Genomic DNA, 14,515 nt, shown 5'->3' on the forward strand with positions numbered 1-14,515 from the left:
ACATTTTATAGGTAATTTCATTGTAATTTTTTTCTTAGTGAATCAATTCTCGCTGGATTTACTTAGCCAAAGTTTTTGAATGCCAAAAACAAAACAGAAACCAAATGTTTGTCAACTATTTGCTTTTAATAGTGAAAGTGAAATAAAGGCCATATCCCCTATATGCCTAGCGTATTAAAAATAAACATGAACTTTGTCTTGAAAATTAGTTGGATTTTTAATAAAACCATGATAAGCTATATTAAAATTGTGTATCACTTTTCCTTTGTCTCCACTAAATCTAGGGCCTACAAATCCTTATCAGATGAATAAAGGTTTACCAATATTTTTAGAAAATCTCAGATTATGTGTATTTGTTTTTTTATTGACATGTAATTGACATAGAACATAGAAATTTCAGGTGTAGAACATAATGATTGGATATTTGTATATATCCTGAAATGATCACCAGAGTAAGTTTAGTTTATGTCCATCACCATACATAGTTACACATTTTTTCTGTTTTGAGAACTTTCAAGGTCTACTCTCAGCAGCTTTCAAATATGCAGTGTAGTATTACTATTGTCACCACGCTATACCTTATATCTCCATGACTTGTTTTATAACTGGAAGTTTCTACCATTTGGCCCCCTTTCCCCCATTTTGCCCACCCCCCCACCTCTGGTAATCAGTCTGTTCCTTGTGTCTATGAGCTCAGTTTTGTTTTTGTTTTTTAAATTCCACATGTAAGTGGGATCATGTGGTATTTGTCGTTGATATTTCCTTTCTCAGCACAGTGCCCTCAGGGTCCATTCATGTTGTCACAAAAGCCAAGATTTTTTATTTTTATGGCTGAACGATATTCTGTGTGTATCACATTTTCTTTATAGTCATCCATCTATGGACATTTAGGTTGTGTCCATATCTTGGCTATTTTAAATATGTGTATTTGTTTTAAGTTTGCTTTTGTACGGTTAGTATATGTAGCTTCTGGCGATTTCTCTTTATATTCCCTTCCTTCCACACATGCAGTGATTCCTTGACTACAGGGCTGCCATTTCTGGCATCAGGAAAGTAGACTGATTTTAAGTACAGATTTCCTGGAGGCCGATCAGGTGAAACTCTTCCAGTCCATTTCTGGATGGTCAGGATTGTGGCATTCTGTTACTGAGCTGTCTCGGCTCCTCAGATGAACTTTTTCCTCTCTGGTACTAGGATGGGTCTCTTCATCAAGTAAAAATAACTACTTAGTCTCTTGTGTAATGGCTCTATTCCCTTCCAACAACACAGAGCCGCACGTGCTAAGTTCAGTTACCCTGGACTTTGAGTAGTTATTCTGAATATTTTCTTGTTATCTTGGGAGCAAATAATGACCATCTTGAAGGTAAACCTGAATGGGAGTGGTAATAAAAGTGAGCCTCTTAGTGTCTCTCAGTAGCAAAACCATCAGATCATCTGGAGGGCTATGTGATATAGCTTCATTGTGACTACCGTGAGGTAATGGGGGATCTGATCTGCACAGTAGGGCGTTGATTGATAGTAATGGCAGAGGTGAAAGCAGAGTTGGTGTGACAATCTTTGAGCTCCTCAGAAGAAAAAAGTGTCCGGGAGTTGAAATATAAGGGCCTTTACCAAGCAGAAGGTCCAGACCCAGGCTTTTTTAAGGCACTGGCAACAGAAGCTATCACTCTGGCTCAGATATATATAGTTCTATTCCCAAAGCCCAGCAAGTTCCAGGCGATGAAAGATGAAAAACTCCTTAACTTTTGTTCTCATAGAAACAGTTGTCCATAGAGATTGTCAAATTCATATTAGCATTTAAAAAATTTTTTTATTTGAAGTCGATTTAACTAGCGTATTAGTTTCAGAGGTAGAATTTAGTGATTCAGCAGTTGTATACAACACCCAGTGCTCATTACTCCAAGCGCCCTCCTTAATGCCCGTCACCCAGTTACCCCATCCCCCACCCACTTCACGTCCAGCAACCCTCAGTTTATTTCCTGTAGTAAAGAGTCTCTTATGGTTTGCCTCCCTCTGCTTTCATCTTATTCTTCCTTCCCTTCCCCTATGTTCGTCTGTTTTGTTTCTTAAATTCCACATATGAGTGAAATCATACGGTATTTGTCTTTCTCTGACTGACTTATTTCGCTTAGCATAATACCCTCTAGTTCTATCCACATCGTTGAAAATGGCAAGATTTCATTTTTTTGATGGCTGAGTAATATTCCATTGTATATTTATATACCACATTTTCTATATCCATTCATCTGTCGATGGACATCTGGTGTCTTTCCATAGTTTGGCTATTGTGGACATTGCTGCTATAAACATTGGGGTGCATGTGCCCCTTCGAATCACTCTGTATCCTTTGGATAAATACCTAGTAGTACAATTGCTGGGTCATAGGGTAGCTCTATTTTTAACTTTTTGAGGAACCTCCATACTGTTTTCCAGAGTGGCTTTAACGTACATGCAAAAGTGCCTGGAATATAGCAGATGTTCAAATATGTTGAAATAGTAAACTTTTGGGCTTAGCCTAAACTATTACAGTCCCCCTCCCCCATTACCATTTTTGAACCATCGTTTAGTTAGTATGAAAAAATATATAACTTAAGTTCTTAAAAGGCTTTGAAAGACCTTTGTTCCTTCATACTCTGGTAGGCTAGGAATTTCTGATATGTGACTGAATCTCAACTGTGTACCGGGCCATAGGATCTCAGAGGGACTGGGAAATGAAGGATGTTTGTTAATGTGCTTTGATAGATGGTTAATGTTTGAAAAGACTGGAGTCAAGAAGACCTTCCATTTGCTGGAAAATGAAGGAGCAAATGTTCAGAGGTTGAAGTGCATACAGTATGACTGAGATATTATCTGACTGATGGTAAAGATAGTCAATGACAAACTTTTATTGGAAGCCAAGCCCGTGTCTGAAGCATAGAGCTAGGTGCTAGGATACAGAGATTAGAGACGAGGAGGACAATTAAGATATTGTTGAAGTGATTTTCTGAGAATAGAAAAAGGAAGACCAATTACCATACTTCTGAGGTTCAGGGGGTATATGCACAAAGGCCATCTGGTGTGATGTATATAAACTGTATATCACATGAACTGATACACATACCTGAATTGATAATGCCCCCCAAATGACTAGAGTATGAGGTTAAGATGAATCAGGCCCTATTTTATTTTATTTATTTTTATTTTTTTAATTTTATTATATTAGTTACCATACATTATTACCTTCTTAGTTTTTGATGTCAAGGCCCTATTTTATATTGGTGCCGTTTATAAGTGTTTTTCCTAGGGAATTGAGATGGAAATGGAGATATAAAATACAAAGGCAAATATCTAAGTAGATCATAAAGTTGAGGAATAAATAGTCCCAATGAAAGGAGCACATTAGTGCTCCTACGGAAGTGAAGATGACCAGACCCAATCACATTGCGTGATAAGGCCTGCTTTAGAATGTGATCAATGAATATGAAATATAGAATATGAAATTTTGAAATGTACTTTTATTTTGCTAGGTTTCAGATGTAATAGGGACTCGAAGCAGAGTCTAAAAATAATCTAGTATTTTAGATATTTGATTCAAGGTGATTAAAGATGAAATGCATGAATCATGCCATCTTTAGGCTACATTTTCTTAGGGTTAAACCTATGCTCACCATACTACAGACCAGGGGTTCTTGAGCTTTTCAGTCTCAGGATCACTTTACAGTCTGAAATGATTGAAAGCCACAAAGAGCTTTTGTTTATATAAATTATACTCATTGGTACTTATTAGGAATTAGACATTTAAAGTATTTATTAAATATAACAGTAATAAATCCATTGCATTTTAGCATAAAATATTTTATTAAGAATATTTTCTAAAATGAAAAAAAATGCCACTTCATTATCTTAGATTTTTTCAAATGTCTTTAATAGAAAACTTAGTTGCCTTTAATAGAATGCTTAATATAAGAGCTGAATTTTCAAGATTGTGCTTGCATTCAATCTGCTGTGAATATGTTGTTTTGGTTAAAGTTTATAAGGAAAATCCATTTTCACATAGATGCGTATTTGGAAGAAGGAAAGTATTTTAATGTTTTCATATAATTGTGGCTATCCTTCTTTGAAACTACAACAAAACTTAAGTGCCAATTTATTAAGGTTAGTGATAATGTTGAATCTGGAAATATTCTAATGAACCTTTGTAGTCTATTTGAAAATGTATTGGTCTTTCTTGCACTTTGAATGAATCTTTTACTCATGCATGATTTTATAACATCCTGCACTGGTTATATGGAAAATTTGGTGTATGTGCTAAGTTAAATAGAGCTGCCAGATGTTGACACATTATATTACCCATTATTTAAAAAATATCAGATATATTAATATGACCACCAGTCTCATGAGAAAAGTCTTGTATAGGAAAGCTGTCAAGCTCATTGTCATAGATACAGGTTTTGTAAAATTTTCATTTTTGCTCTAAAGCTTGAATTTTGTCATTGACAACAAACATTTTTAGTTGTTTTTCTCGAGTGACTGGCTCACTTTGCTCATTTCCCAGAAAGTGTTTGCCAAATACTTCTGAATACCATAGTCTGTCTGCCAGTCGATCTTTGAAGTAAAAATAGTCTTCCACAAAACCAGCTAGTTCAACTGCAACTCAAATTGTGTAAGTGCTTTTCCTGGAGAGAATCCTCACTTTCATTTGTAGCAGAACTGCTTTATGCATATTTACCATTTCATCTCACATAATACTAAAAAGAAAATGTAGTCCAGGGTAGAGATTTTTATTTACTTTATTTACTGTTAATATTTCAGAGAGCGAACGGTATGTGCCTGCGTTCAGGGGGTGGAGGGGTAGAGGGAAAGGGAAAGACTCTCATGCAGATTCCCTACTGAGCGCAGTTCCTCACTCTGGGCTCGAACTCATGACCCTGAGATCGTGACCTGACCTGAAATCAAGAGTTGGAGATTCACCCACTGAGCCACCCAGGTGCCCCCCAGGGTAGAGATTTTTTTTAAAAGTTAGTGTTCCTATTTCATCAAGGGCAGTTAAGTGAAATGGACCTTTTTATTTTTAAACTGGGAGTTCAAGGTTTGGTGAAGAATGCAAGAATTACTGGTAAAAGTTAGTGTCACTGCCTTGATTCATGCTGACACCAAGAGGTTTTTGCCACTTTTGCAGCTTCAGTGCAGATGCCAACGTGGTGAAAAAGGCAACTAGTGGGGCGCCTGGGTGGCTCAGTCAGTTAAGCATCTGCCTTCCACTCCGGTCATGATCCCAGAATCCTGGGATCGAGTCCTACATTGGGCTCCCTGCTCGGTGGGAGCCTGTTTCTCCCGCTCCCTGCCGCTCCCCCCGCTTGTGCGCGCGCTCTCTCTCTGTCAAATAAATAAATCTTAAAAAAAAAAAGAAAAAGGCAACTAGCATGTTTAGTAGTATTATAAAAATCATTTTGACCTTGTAGAGCCTCTGAAACTCTACATTGAGAACTGCTGATGGGTGTTTTGGTTTAAGTGTTGAAATGATTGACCCAATTTGCCAGTTTCTCCTGATGATTTATTTGTATATATAAAATAACAGTAAAAGTATAGACATACCTTTTTATAATGGTAGAGATTTAGGGGAAAACTGATTTCTACAAGCTCGCCAAGATATAAGTTACATATGAAGGTAAAGCTTTAGAACAGAAAATTGTCTTTGATTGGAAGTTAACCTGAATTTTCAATTTTATGCTTTTTTAAAGTATCAGTTTTATGTGGTGTTCATGATTGATTAAACAGACCAAGTAATTTAAAATTGCTAACATCACTTTGTATCCTAGGCATTAAATGCTTTGAATAAGGAATTACGTGTCGTCTGTATTTCAAATCTGCAAACCAAAGACAAATACTTTTATTTTTTTGACTGATGAGTTCATTTTGGATTTCTGAAAAGAAATACCTAAGTATCTCCAGGTGCTTAAATTCTTAAAAGTATCTAAGCTGTTTACATGTGATAAAAATAAGTAGAAAAAACTGCAGACAGAAATTGAGCTTTAATTTTTTATTTGGTGTGATAAAAATGTGACTTTTGGATATTGGATTGGCAGTTTCTCTATTTCTCCCTGTAAATGATAAGTTAAAAATTTCCTGTATAATTTTTTTTTTTTACTAGATAAGAATGCTATTTCTTGTCACTCTTGATATGTGTACGTGTTAGAAACTTTCTCGGCTAACAAATGTTATGTCATAATTCTTGAGGATAGTAATGCATTGTGAGGATTTTTCAGTAAACTACAGGAGCAGCCCTATTTGTTTAAACCCTGGTTTAACCTGATTATTAACAATTAAATTGTGTTTTCTTCTTACAATTAAAGTGTATTCAAATTTATTGGTCCCCTGCTTCACAGATTTATCTCAGTATGTGGTGTATTCAAACAGAATTTTGTATTTTTAATTAGGGGATTAGATAAGTAATTCTGAAGAGCCAAAAAAAAATTGTTAGACATCACATTGCTTAACCATCTAATATAGCATAAGCGTGTGTATACACTATGTTGTGGGAGCCATCTATCAGGCAGACCTGTTTTTCAGGCAGTATTTTAAAGAGTGGACATGTGCAGAAACTGTGAGCACAATTAGCGCCAAGCAGATAAATCCAGCTCTAATCCTGTTTACGGTCTGCATCAGACAGATGTGCCAAGATTGATTTAGACAAGCCCTAGGCTTACAGTAATATTTTTAAAAGTGCCATTCACTGTTCTATTTTTGTTAAACCTTTGTTAAATATTCTTAAGTGTTGCTGGTTTTACTCTTCTTGTTAACTACTGTAACCTACTCTGAGCAGGTCCTGCTTTGCTCTCATGGTGACAGGGTAACCTGCTAGGAGAGGTTATCTTTATTCCCTGTAATTAAATTGACTTTTCCCCCCCCAAGAAAATACAACAATAGGAAGTGGGTGCTGAATTAAATAAATAGCATGATATCCAATAGACATATACTTAAATCCCTTGCAAGAACAGATGGTCCCCAGTATCTCTGTAAGTAATGTGAGAGGACAGTTAATGTTCTGAAACAACTAGCTATAACCAATATGATACTAATGAACCAATAGATTTCAAATAATAAACCACATGCCACAAAGAAAAATTATATGTCATCTGTAAGGTTTATGTTTTCATAACCTGAAGAAAAGTATACAGAGGATTTCTATATTTTTATCTACTGTTATCAGATATTATTTTATGGATGAAGTTTTATTCCAAATTTTTCACCAATAAAGCAGTCTCTTAACATTAAGGTAAAATTAAAGTTGCATTTAAAATATATGCCCCAAAGTTTTTTTTTTTTTTTAACCTCCTCTTGTACATGCAGTCTGCCTGTGTTCGGTTGTACATGGAAATGTGGCTTTTGCATACAGTTGTGAAAACACTTGCTTTTATTTGTGGTGGAAATGGGTTGTATTATAACAGAGGTGGCTAGCATGCAGATCCAAGCGGCTCTCTTGTGGATGAAAATTTAAGCAGAGATACAGGACCCCCCAATTTTTTTTAGCATTTATAAATTTATAAATAGTTTATATGTAAAAAGCAGTATTTTTTCTGGTTGACAGGGAAGAATAAAGTGAGTCTGAATTATTCTTAAGGTATTACTACAAAAGGGTATAGAGAAGTGGTCGATTTTATAGACCCATAGCAATAGTCTTCTCTCCCAGAATGTTTTTTTTCCCTTTAATCTCATTTCTCATAAATATTTGTGTATTCTAAGTGTGTCCCAAAGAGTAAATGTTTTGGAGTGGGGATTGAGGAGACACAATGACCTTGGATTTTTCAGTTTATCCTATCAGATGATCTCCAGAACCTTCAGCCTTCACTGGGGGGTTAGCCTCAGGATTTTCCACCTAGAAACCTGAGGAACCTTTGGCTTTCGCTCTCTTTCAAGTCTGGGAAACCAGTGTTCTGCTGTCCCACAGAGCCAGCTGGTCTACTGCTCGTATCTTAAGAACTTCAAAAACAAAGACCTAGAAAAGCACCACCTAATCTGATACCTGATTAGTCTGATTAAACAATAGTTAGGCAGTTCCAAGCCTTTAAATAAAAACAGTTTAAATTCAATTTCACAGAATTCTAACAAGTTTTATTCCTGAAGACCATATTCAGAATGAAAAAACAGTTTTCTGTAAAAAATGTAATACTATACACATCTTCAAGTGTTAGGAAACGGTTATATTCAAAATTAAATGAATCCCATTTTAGAAAACTGGGTGGATTTACTTTCGTAAATGATTAACACTGCAGAAATAACAGATCAGAAATTCTATGTAGGAAACTGGTACCAGAGAGACTGATAGAGCTGCTGGGAAAAAGAAGGGTGAAGAACAATCATCTATTGTTAGAAATTTGTTAAATGTTTTATTCACAGATCAATTATCCTTCTTTTCCTTTCAAATAAAAGGTAAACATTTGCTCTGAACCTGTAGGTCTTTTAGTCTCTTCTTGAGTCACCTCAGGAAAGAGACCATTCACTTAAAAACCCCAAATTTGAATCTGTGGGCAAATGCAGGAAAAGAGATGAGAAGCCTGAGCAAGGAGAGCAGGCACTACGGATCAGAGTTACAGGGGTTCTGAGAATGTTTACTCTGTGAGCTCCTGGTTGCTACAATCTCCCTTCCCGTTTCTTCGAAGGTCACCTCAGTCTGTGATCGAGTACTGCTCTGTTAAGGGACACATTCATTGTCTTGCTGGTAGAGACACAATGACAGTTTGCCTAGTGTTTTAGGTTTCACTAGATTTAAAAAACAGATCCACAGGGTCAGATGAGGTGTTTATGTTGGCCCAGTGTTCTTAAGGAGTTTTGGTTAAGACCCCCCAAAGTGCTTGGATTGAAATCTTGGGTCTGCCCCTACCAGATGTATGACCATGGACAAGTTACTTAAGCTGTCTGTCCTGAATTTCTTTTAATTTAGGAAACCGCATCCGCTTCATAGGGTTGCTGTGAGGATTAAACAAGATAATAGATGTAAAGGGCTTAGGGCAATGTCTGGCATAGAGCATGTGCTCAGTAAATATTAGCTATCCTTTTAAGGGAATGGAATTTTAAAAAAACAAGTAACATGATTAGGAACTATTTAAGGATGAACAAAGGAAACCATCTTTATTGATTACAGAAATATTCTCATTGTAGAAAAATTAGAAATTTATATATGCAAACTAAATCACAATCTGTTCCAAGTTTTTATATGCATATTCACATATATGTGCATATGAAAAATATATTACACGTACATGATGTATTCAATAAATATATACAAAACAGTAATGGAAATGTGCTATTTTAGACAGTTTTCTAGTCTGATTTCTACATTTTAATGGCTGAATAGCATTTTATTATATGAATAGATTTTATAGAACCAATACTGTTACTCATTTAGTTTGTTCCTAAGTTTCACTCAAATAATGCTTGGGGAAGCATTCGTTTAGCTAAATTGTGCATATTATTTCTTCCCTTAGGGTACATTCCTGAAAGTAAATTGCTGGACCAAAAATAGGCGTATTTTAAAGCATTTTTCCTTTTCTACATTTTTTAAAAATAATAAATGTAATGCTGATTACAGAGAGGGAAGTTACGGAGTTTTATAGGAAAAAATTAATCTCTTATACCCACATATTTCTCTTTAATAGGTAACCAGTATTAAGTTTGTTGTGTGTTCTCTACTTGATTTTGTTTTTACTTTTTAATGAAAGTGAGATTAAATCCCTCCGATTACTTTGTACCTGGCTTTTATTCTACTTCTTCATATCTCTTGCCATGAATGTCTCTAGAGTTCTGACTTGCTCATTTATGAGCTGCAGAAAACTATGATTCAACCATTCTCCTATTGAAGAGGAACATTGCTTTAAATATTTCTGTTATTATAAACACTGCTGCAATTAACATTTTGAAATCTTTTGATACATATTCCCAACTTGTTCTCCAGCAGTTACCATTTTTGCATTCCCACCAGTGCTGGGATTGGTTCCTTTTACCCCTACCATCGAGCATGATTTTTGATCTTGTGCCAGTCTAAAAGGCAAAAACTGGTATCTTGTTGTTTTAATTTGCATTTCTTTGATTACTAATTAGATTGAACTTTCTCATATGTCTATTGGTCAATTTGCATTTCTTCTTTTGTGAAATGCCTGCTTGGGTCTTTTATGTACTTTGCCACTAAAGTGTTTTGTTTCTTGATTAAATAGATTATTTAACTGTCATGTGTTGCAGTTATTTCTGCCCAGTTGGCTTCTGCTTGTGACATCAATTTATGGTTCTTTAGGTCTTTATAGGCGATGGAATGATTTCTTTATTGAAGTATAATTAACATACGGTGTTTTATTAGATTCAGGTAGGCATTGAATAATTTTTATGTGAAGTCTCTCAGTCTCTGTATGTCTGCTTTACTGTCACTCTTAGGGCTTTACTAATTTATGGTTATATAAAGTTCTTTCTAATCTAGAAATACTGGTCTATATTATGAAATAGGGTTCTATTTTTTTCCTTTTCAAAAGATTAACCTGTTCTAAATCACCTTTTACTGAATATTTCCCATTGAGCTTAGATGCCACCGTTATCCCATTAGTGACTTTTTAAATGTATACAAGTTTCTTTGAACCATTCTTTTATCTATTCCTAGATGTTTTAATTATTGCAGCTTTACAAAATATTAATATCTGATCACGCATATACTCCCCCCTCATTACTGTATTTTTAAAACATTTTCTTCATTAATATAATACATTTATTACAAGAAGATTTGCAAATCATTTGATTAGGTTCCTTGCCCCTTACATCAAAGAAAATACCATTGAGATTTTGGTTGGAATAGCATTATAGGTAGTTATTTAATACTGAGAATACTGGCATGGAAAAAATGTAATCTCAAAACTTAATAGGTCTCCATTTATTCTGTTCTTTGTTTCTCAGTATGTTTGGAATAGCATTTCCCCCCACACACAAGTCCAGGATCATTTTGCTGAATTTATTCCTAGGTATAATATGCTATCTGGCATGGGATCTCTTTATCCCCATTCTGCCTTCTTCCTGGGTATTGATATATTTGTAACCAGCTTTCTTACTGGGTATTCTTATTAGACCTAGTGATTTTAAATAGATTCTTGTGGATTTTGCAAACATATTGTGGTATCATCTGTAAAAAGTTACGATTCTAGTCTCCCTACAGCCCCTTCCACCACCCATTGTCTTTTTCTTTCATATAGTATTGACCAGAATAACTGGGAATAGTAAGAGTGATAATAAGTATTCCTGTACTGTTTCCAGAAATTATTCTGGTTTTTACTACTAAGTTTTATCTTGGATGTTGGTGTAGTATCTTTAAATTTTCAATTTACAAGAGGCTTTAAATTAGAACAGTCACTGAATTGTTTACTGCCAAAGTAAAGCTCACACACGGTAAACAATTCAGATTATAATATAGGTTTTCCAGTGAAAAGAGGACTTTATTTCATCCCTTCCATTTTTTTCTTTCCCTCAATGGTTCTTGGTTTCCTTTCATCCTTCCTTAGAGCTCTTATTGTATGTTATACTACATAAAAAAATTAAGTTTGTGTGAGAGACAAGGTCATAATCAATATTACAAGATTAGCCTGGAAGGAGCACCTTTGACAAGGCTGCTTCCTTTCATCCTTGAAGGTAGTAGAAGGATGTAAGATCTCCTTGTCCCTCCCAGGTGTTGCAGGGACCCTGGCCATATGTCCCTGGGTGACAGTGGAAGTGCACCATACACAGACTTGAAGCCTGAGCTTTCTAAGGAAATGACAGGCCCAACAAATTGACTTGGGGTTCACCTTATCCCACCACCAGAACACTGAGAAAAGGGCTTGTTTCTTTTTCCATGGTATGTGTGCTTTAGGAACAGTTGGACATAGTTTGCAGAATGGTTGGGAGAGGCCCACTCTGAGAATGCAGGGAAGCAACTTCCTTAGGCACCTGAAGTCCTTGCTCCAATGGAGAAGAGGGTGTCTGAGAAAGGAGTAGGGGAGCTGAGGGAGGGCCTTGTGTGGCTTCTCTGCCCTGCGATTCTCTCTGCATCAGCCTCTATTGACTTTTTCTTCTCTTACTATGGGTCATTTTTTTCCTGCTTTCTTACATGCATTATGATTTTTTTTTTTAAAGATGTATTTGAGAGAGGGCTCAAGTGCAAGTGGAGGGGGGCGGAGGGAGAGAATCGGCAAGCAGACTCCCTGCTGAGCGCAGACCCTGACATGGGGCTCCATCTCGTGACCCAGGAGATCATGACCTGAGCTGAAATAGCTGGATGCTCAACCGACTGAGCCACCCAGGCACTCCATGCATGCATTGTGATTTTTTTTTTTAAGAATTTATTTATTTATTTATTTATTTATTTATTTATTTATTTGAGAGAGAGCACGAGCTGGGGGGCAGGGGAGGGAGGGGCTGAGGGAGAGAGAGAAGCAGGCCCCCATGTAGGGCTCCATCCCAGGACCCCAAGAACATGACCTGTGCCAAAGGCAGATGCTTAACCAACTGAGCCACCCAGGTGCCCTGCTTTTTTGATTGAGTGATTTTTGACTGAAGGAAAGAGATTGTGAATTCTGTGTAAAGTTGGTGAATATTTTTATATCCCTATAAATAGTCTTGAGCTTTATTCTAGGATGTAGTTAAGTTACTCAGAAACAGTTTAATCCTCTTGAGGTTTGCTTTCAAGCTTTGTTAGGTGGAATCAGAGTGAACTTTAGTTAGCTCACTAAGGAGACAATACTCTCTCAAATACTCCCCTCAATGTCTCACAAATTTCAATATTCTTCCACTTTGGCTGATGGGAACGCTGGTGTGATCTCTGAGCATTGTTTTCTTTAGTCCTTAGGGTAGTTCTCTCTCCCTGGCCTCTCACATATGCCATATATACTCAGCTGAAGATTCAAGGGGGACCTCTGCAGAATTCACTTCCCTGCAGTTTTCTCCTCTCCAGTAATTGGCCTAGTGAACTCAGTCATTGTGGCTTTCCTGGACTCCTCCTTCCTGCTTCACCCACAGAGACAACCAGACTCCACCAGGGCTCCCTACGTACATGGTGGCCTGGAAACCCTCTCTAGGCAGTAGTCTGGGGCGCTTCTGGGGTGCCTGTGTTTGCCCTCTCTCAGAGACCACTGACCTGGGCTACCTCCATGTTTCACGTATCCTGCACACCATTTTAGTTATTTCAGGCAGAAAGTTAACCAGTCCCTGTGATTCCGTGTTGGCCAGGGTAGAAATTTTAGAAGTACTCTATAAAAGTATAAAACACGCCTACTTTGAGAGTCCATTGAAATGGTCTTTTACCACAAAACATGTTTTCTGACCTGTGGTTAAACATAGCCAGTAAAATTTCATCGCACTCTAAAATATAATCTGACTGTGGTAACATTCGAGTGGATCGATCTTTCTAGACTGGCAGGGATTCACAGTGTTTCATACAGGAATCTTACTCTGCTTCCTTTTTACATGTTTTACTTTACCTGAAATGTATGTACCCTTTTCCTTACACTTTGCCTTACATAATTGTTATAAACTCACTTCTGTTAGGGAATTGTCTTCTTCCCGTTATTTTTTCCTGTCCCTGTGAGGGCCAAGGAGCATCTTGCATAATGCTAATTTACTATTATTGAAATGTTGCTTTGTTTAAGTTCTTGAAATTCTTCTGTTGAATATCTTCAGGTTTTGAATGTCCTGGGACATCAACATGACAGGGACTCAATGCCATTTTCTCTTTTTTCATTCTTGGGAAAATAGACCCAATTTTTCTTTTCTTCCCTCCCCAACTCACACAGGAATTGACACAAAACACAGTAAAATTAATCGTGATAAAGATCTTGTGGGTTTTCACTTTTGTTATTCATACATAGAAGATACGGACACAATGGTTTTGATTGGAAAACTTAATTTTTTTTCAGGTGACTCCAAGTATGATGTTCAACGTAAAGAAGAATTTATTGAAGTCAAGGACATATTCTCTGTCAAACTGAAACGACGTTATTCTGCTAAGCAGCAGGGAAATGGTACTTTATTAGGTATCACACTCTTCATTTGTTTGAAAAAGGACCAAAATAAATTAAAAGATTCTACGCTTGATCTTATTAATTTAAGTGAAGACCACTGTGACGTATGGTTTAAACAATTCAAGAAAATTTTGGCAGGTAAGTACTCTTCATGGGAATTTTTAATGAGTCTAGTTTACTTGCTGTAGGTTATTAATCTGAACATGATACTGTATTTATGAGTACAGCAATCCTTGATTATGTGAAGATTGTTTTTTTTTTTCCTAGTTCGCTGAGTGTTTTTATCATGAAAATTGAATTTGGTATCCGTTTTTTCTACATCGGTTGTGATGATATTTTTTTCCCCCTCATTCTGTTGATGTGGTATATTACAGTGATTTTGGTATGTTGAGCCATCCTTGCATTCCAGAAATAAATCCTACTTGATCATGGTATATAATCCTTTTAATATGTTACTGAACTTGGTTTGCTGGTATTTTCTTGAGGGTTTTTATATCAGTATTCATAAG

General features: G+C 36.3%; 1 protein-coding gene across 1 annotated transcript in view; it reads left to right on the forward strand.

Annotated features, from left to right (window-relative positions):
• The window catches only part of CERKL (CERK like autophagy regulator), a 108,301-nt gene that overhangs the window by 26,108 nt on the left and 67,678 nt on the right, over positions 1–14,515 (forward strand). The window contains exon 2 of the mRNA XM_028122251.1: positions 13,902–14,144. Coding sequence (XP_027978052.1) covers positions 13,902–14,144 — 243 coding nt within the window. The remainder of the gene's footprint in view (positions 1–13,901; positions 14,145–14,515) is intronic.

Source organism: Eumetopias jubatus, unplaced genomic scaffold (genome assembly GCF_037043125.1).
Source record: "Eumetopias jubatus isolate StellerSeaLion01/CBP00866 unplaced genomic scaffold, mEumJub1_p1.0 scaffold_3, whole genome shotgun sequence".
Classification (NCBI taxonomy): domain Eukaryota; kingdom Metazoa; phylum Chordata; class Mammalia; order Carnivora; family Otariidae; genus Eumetopias; species Eumetopias jubatus.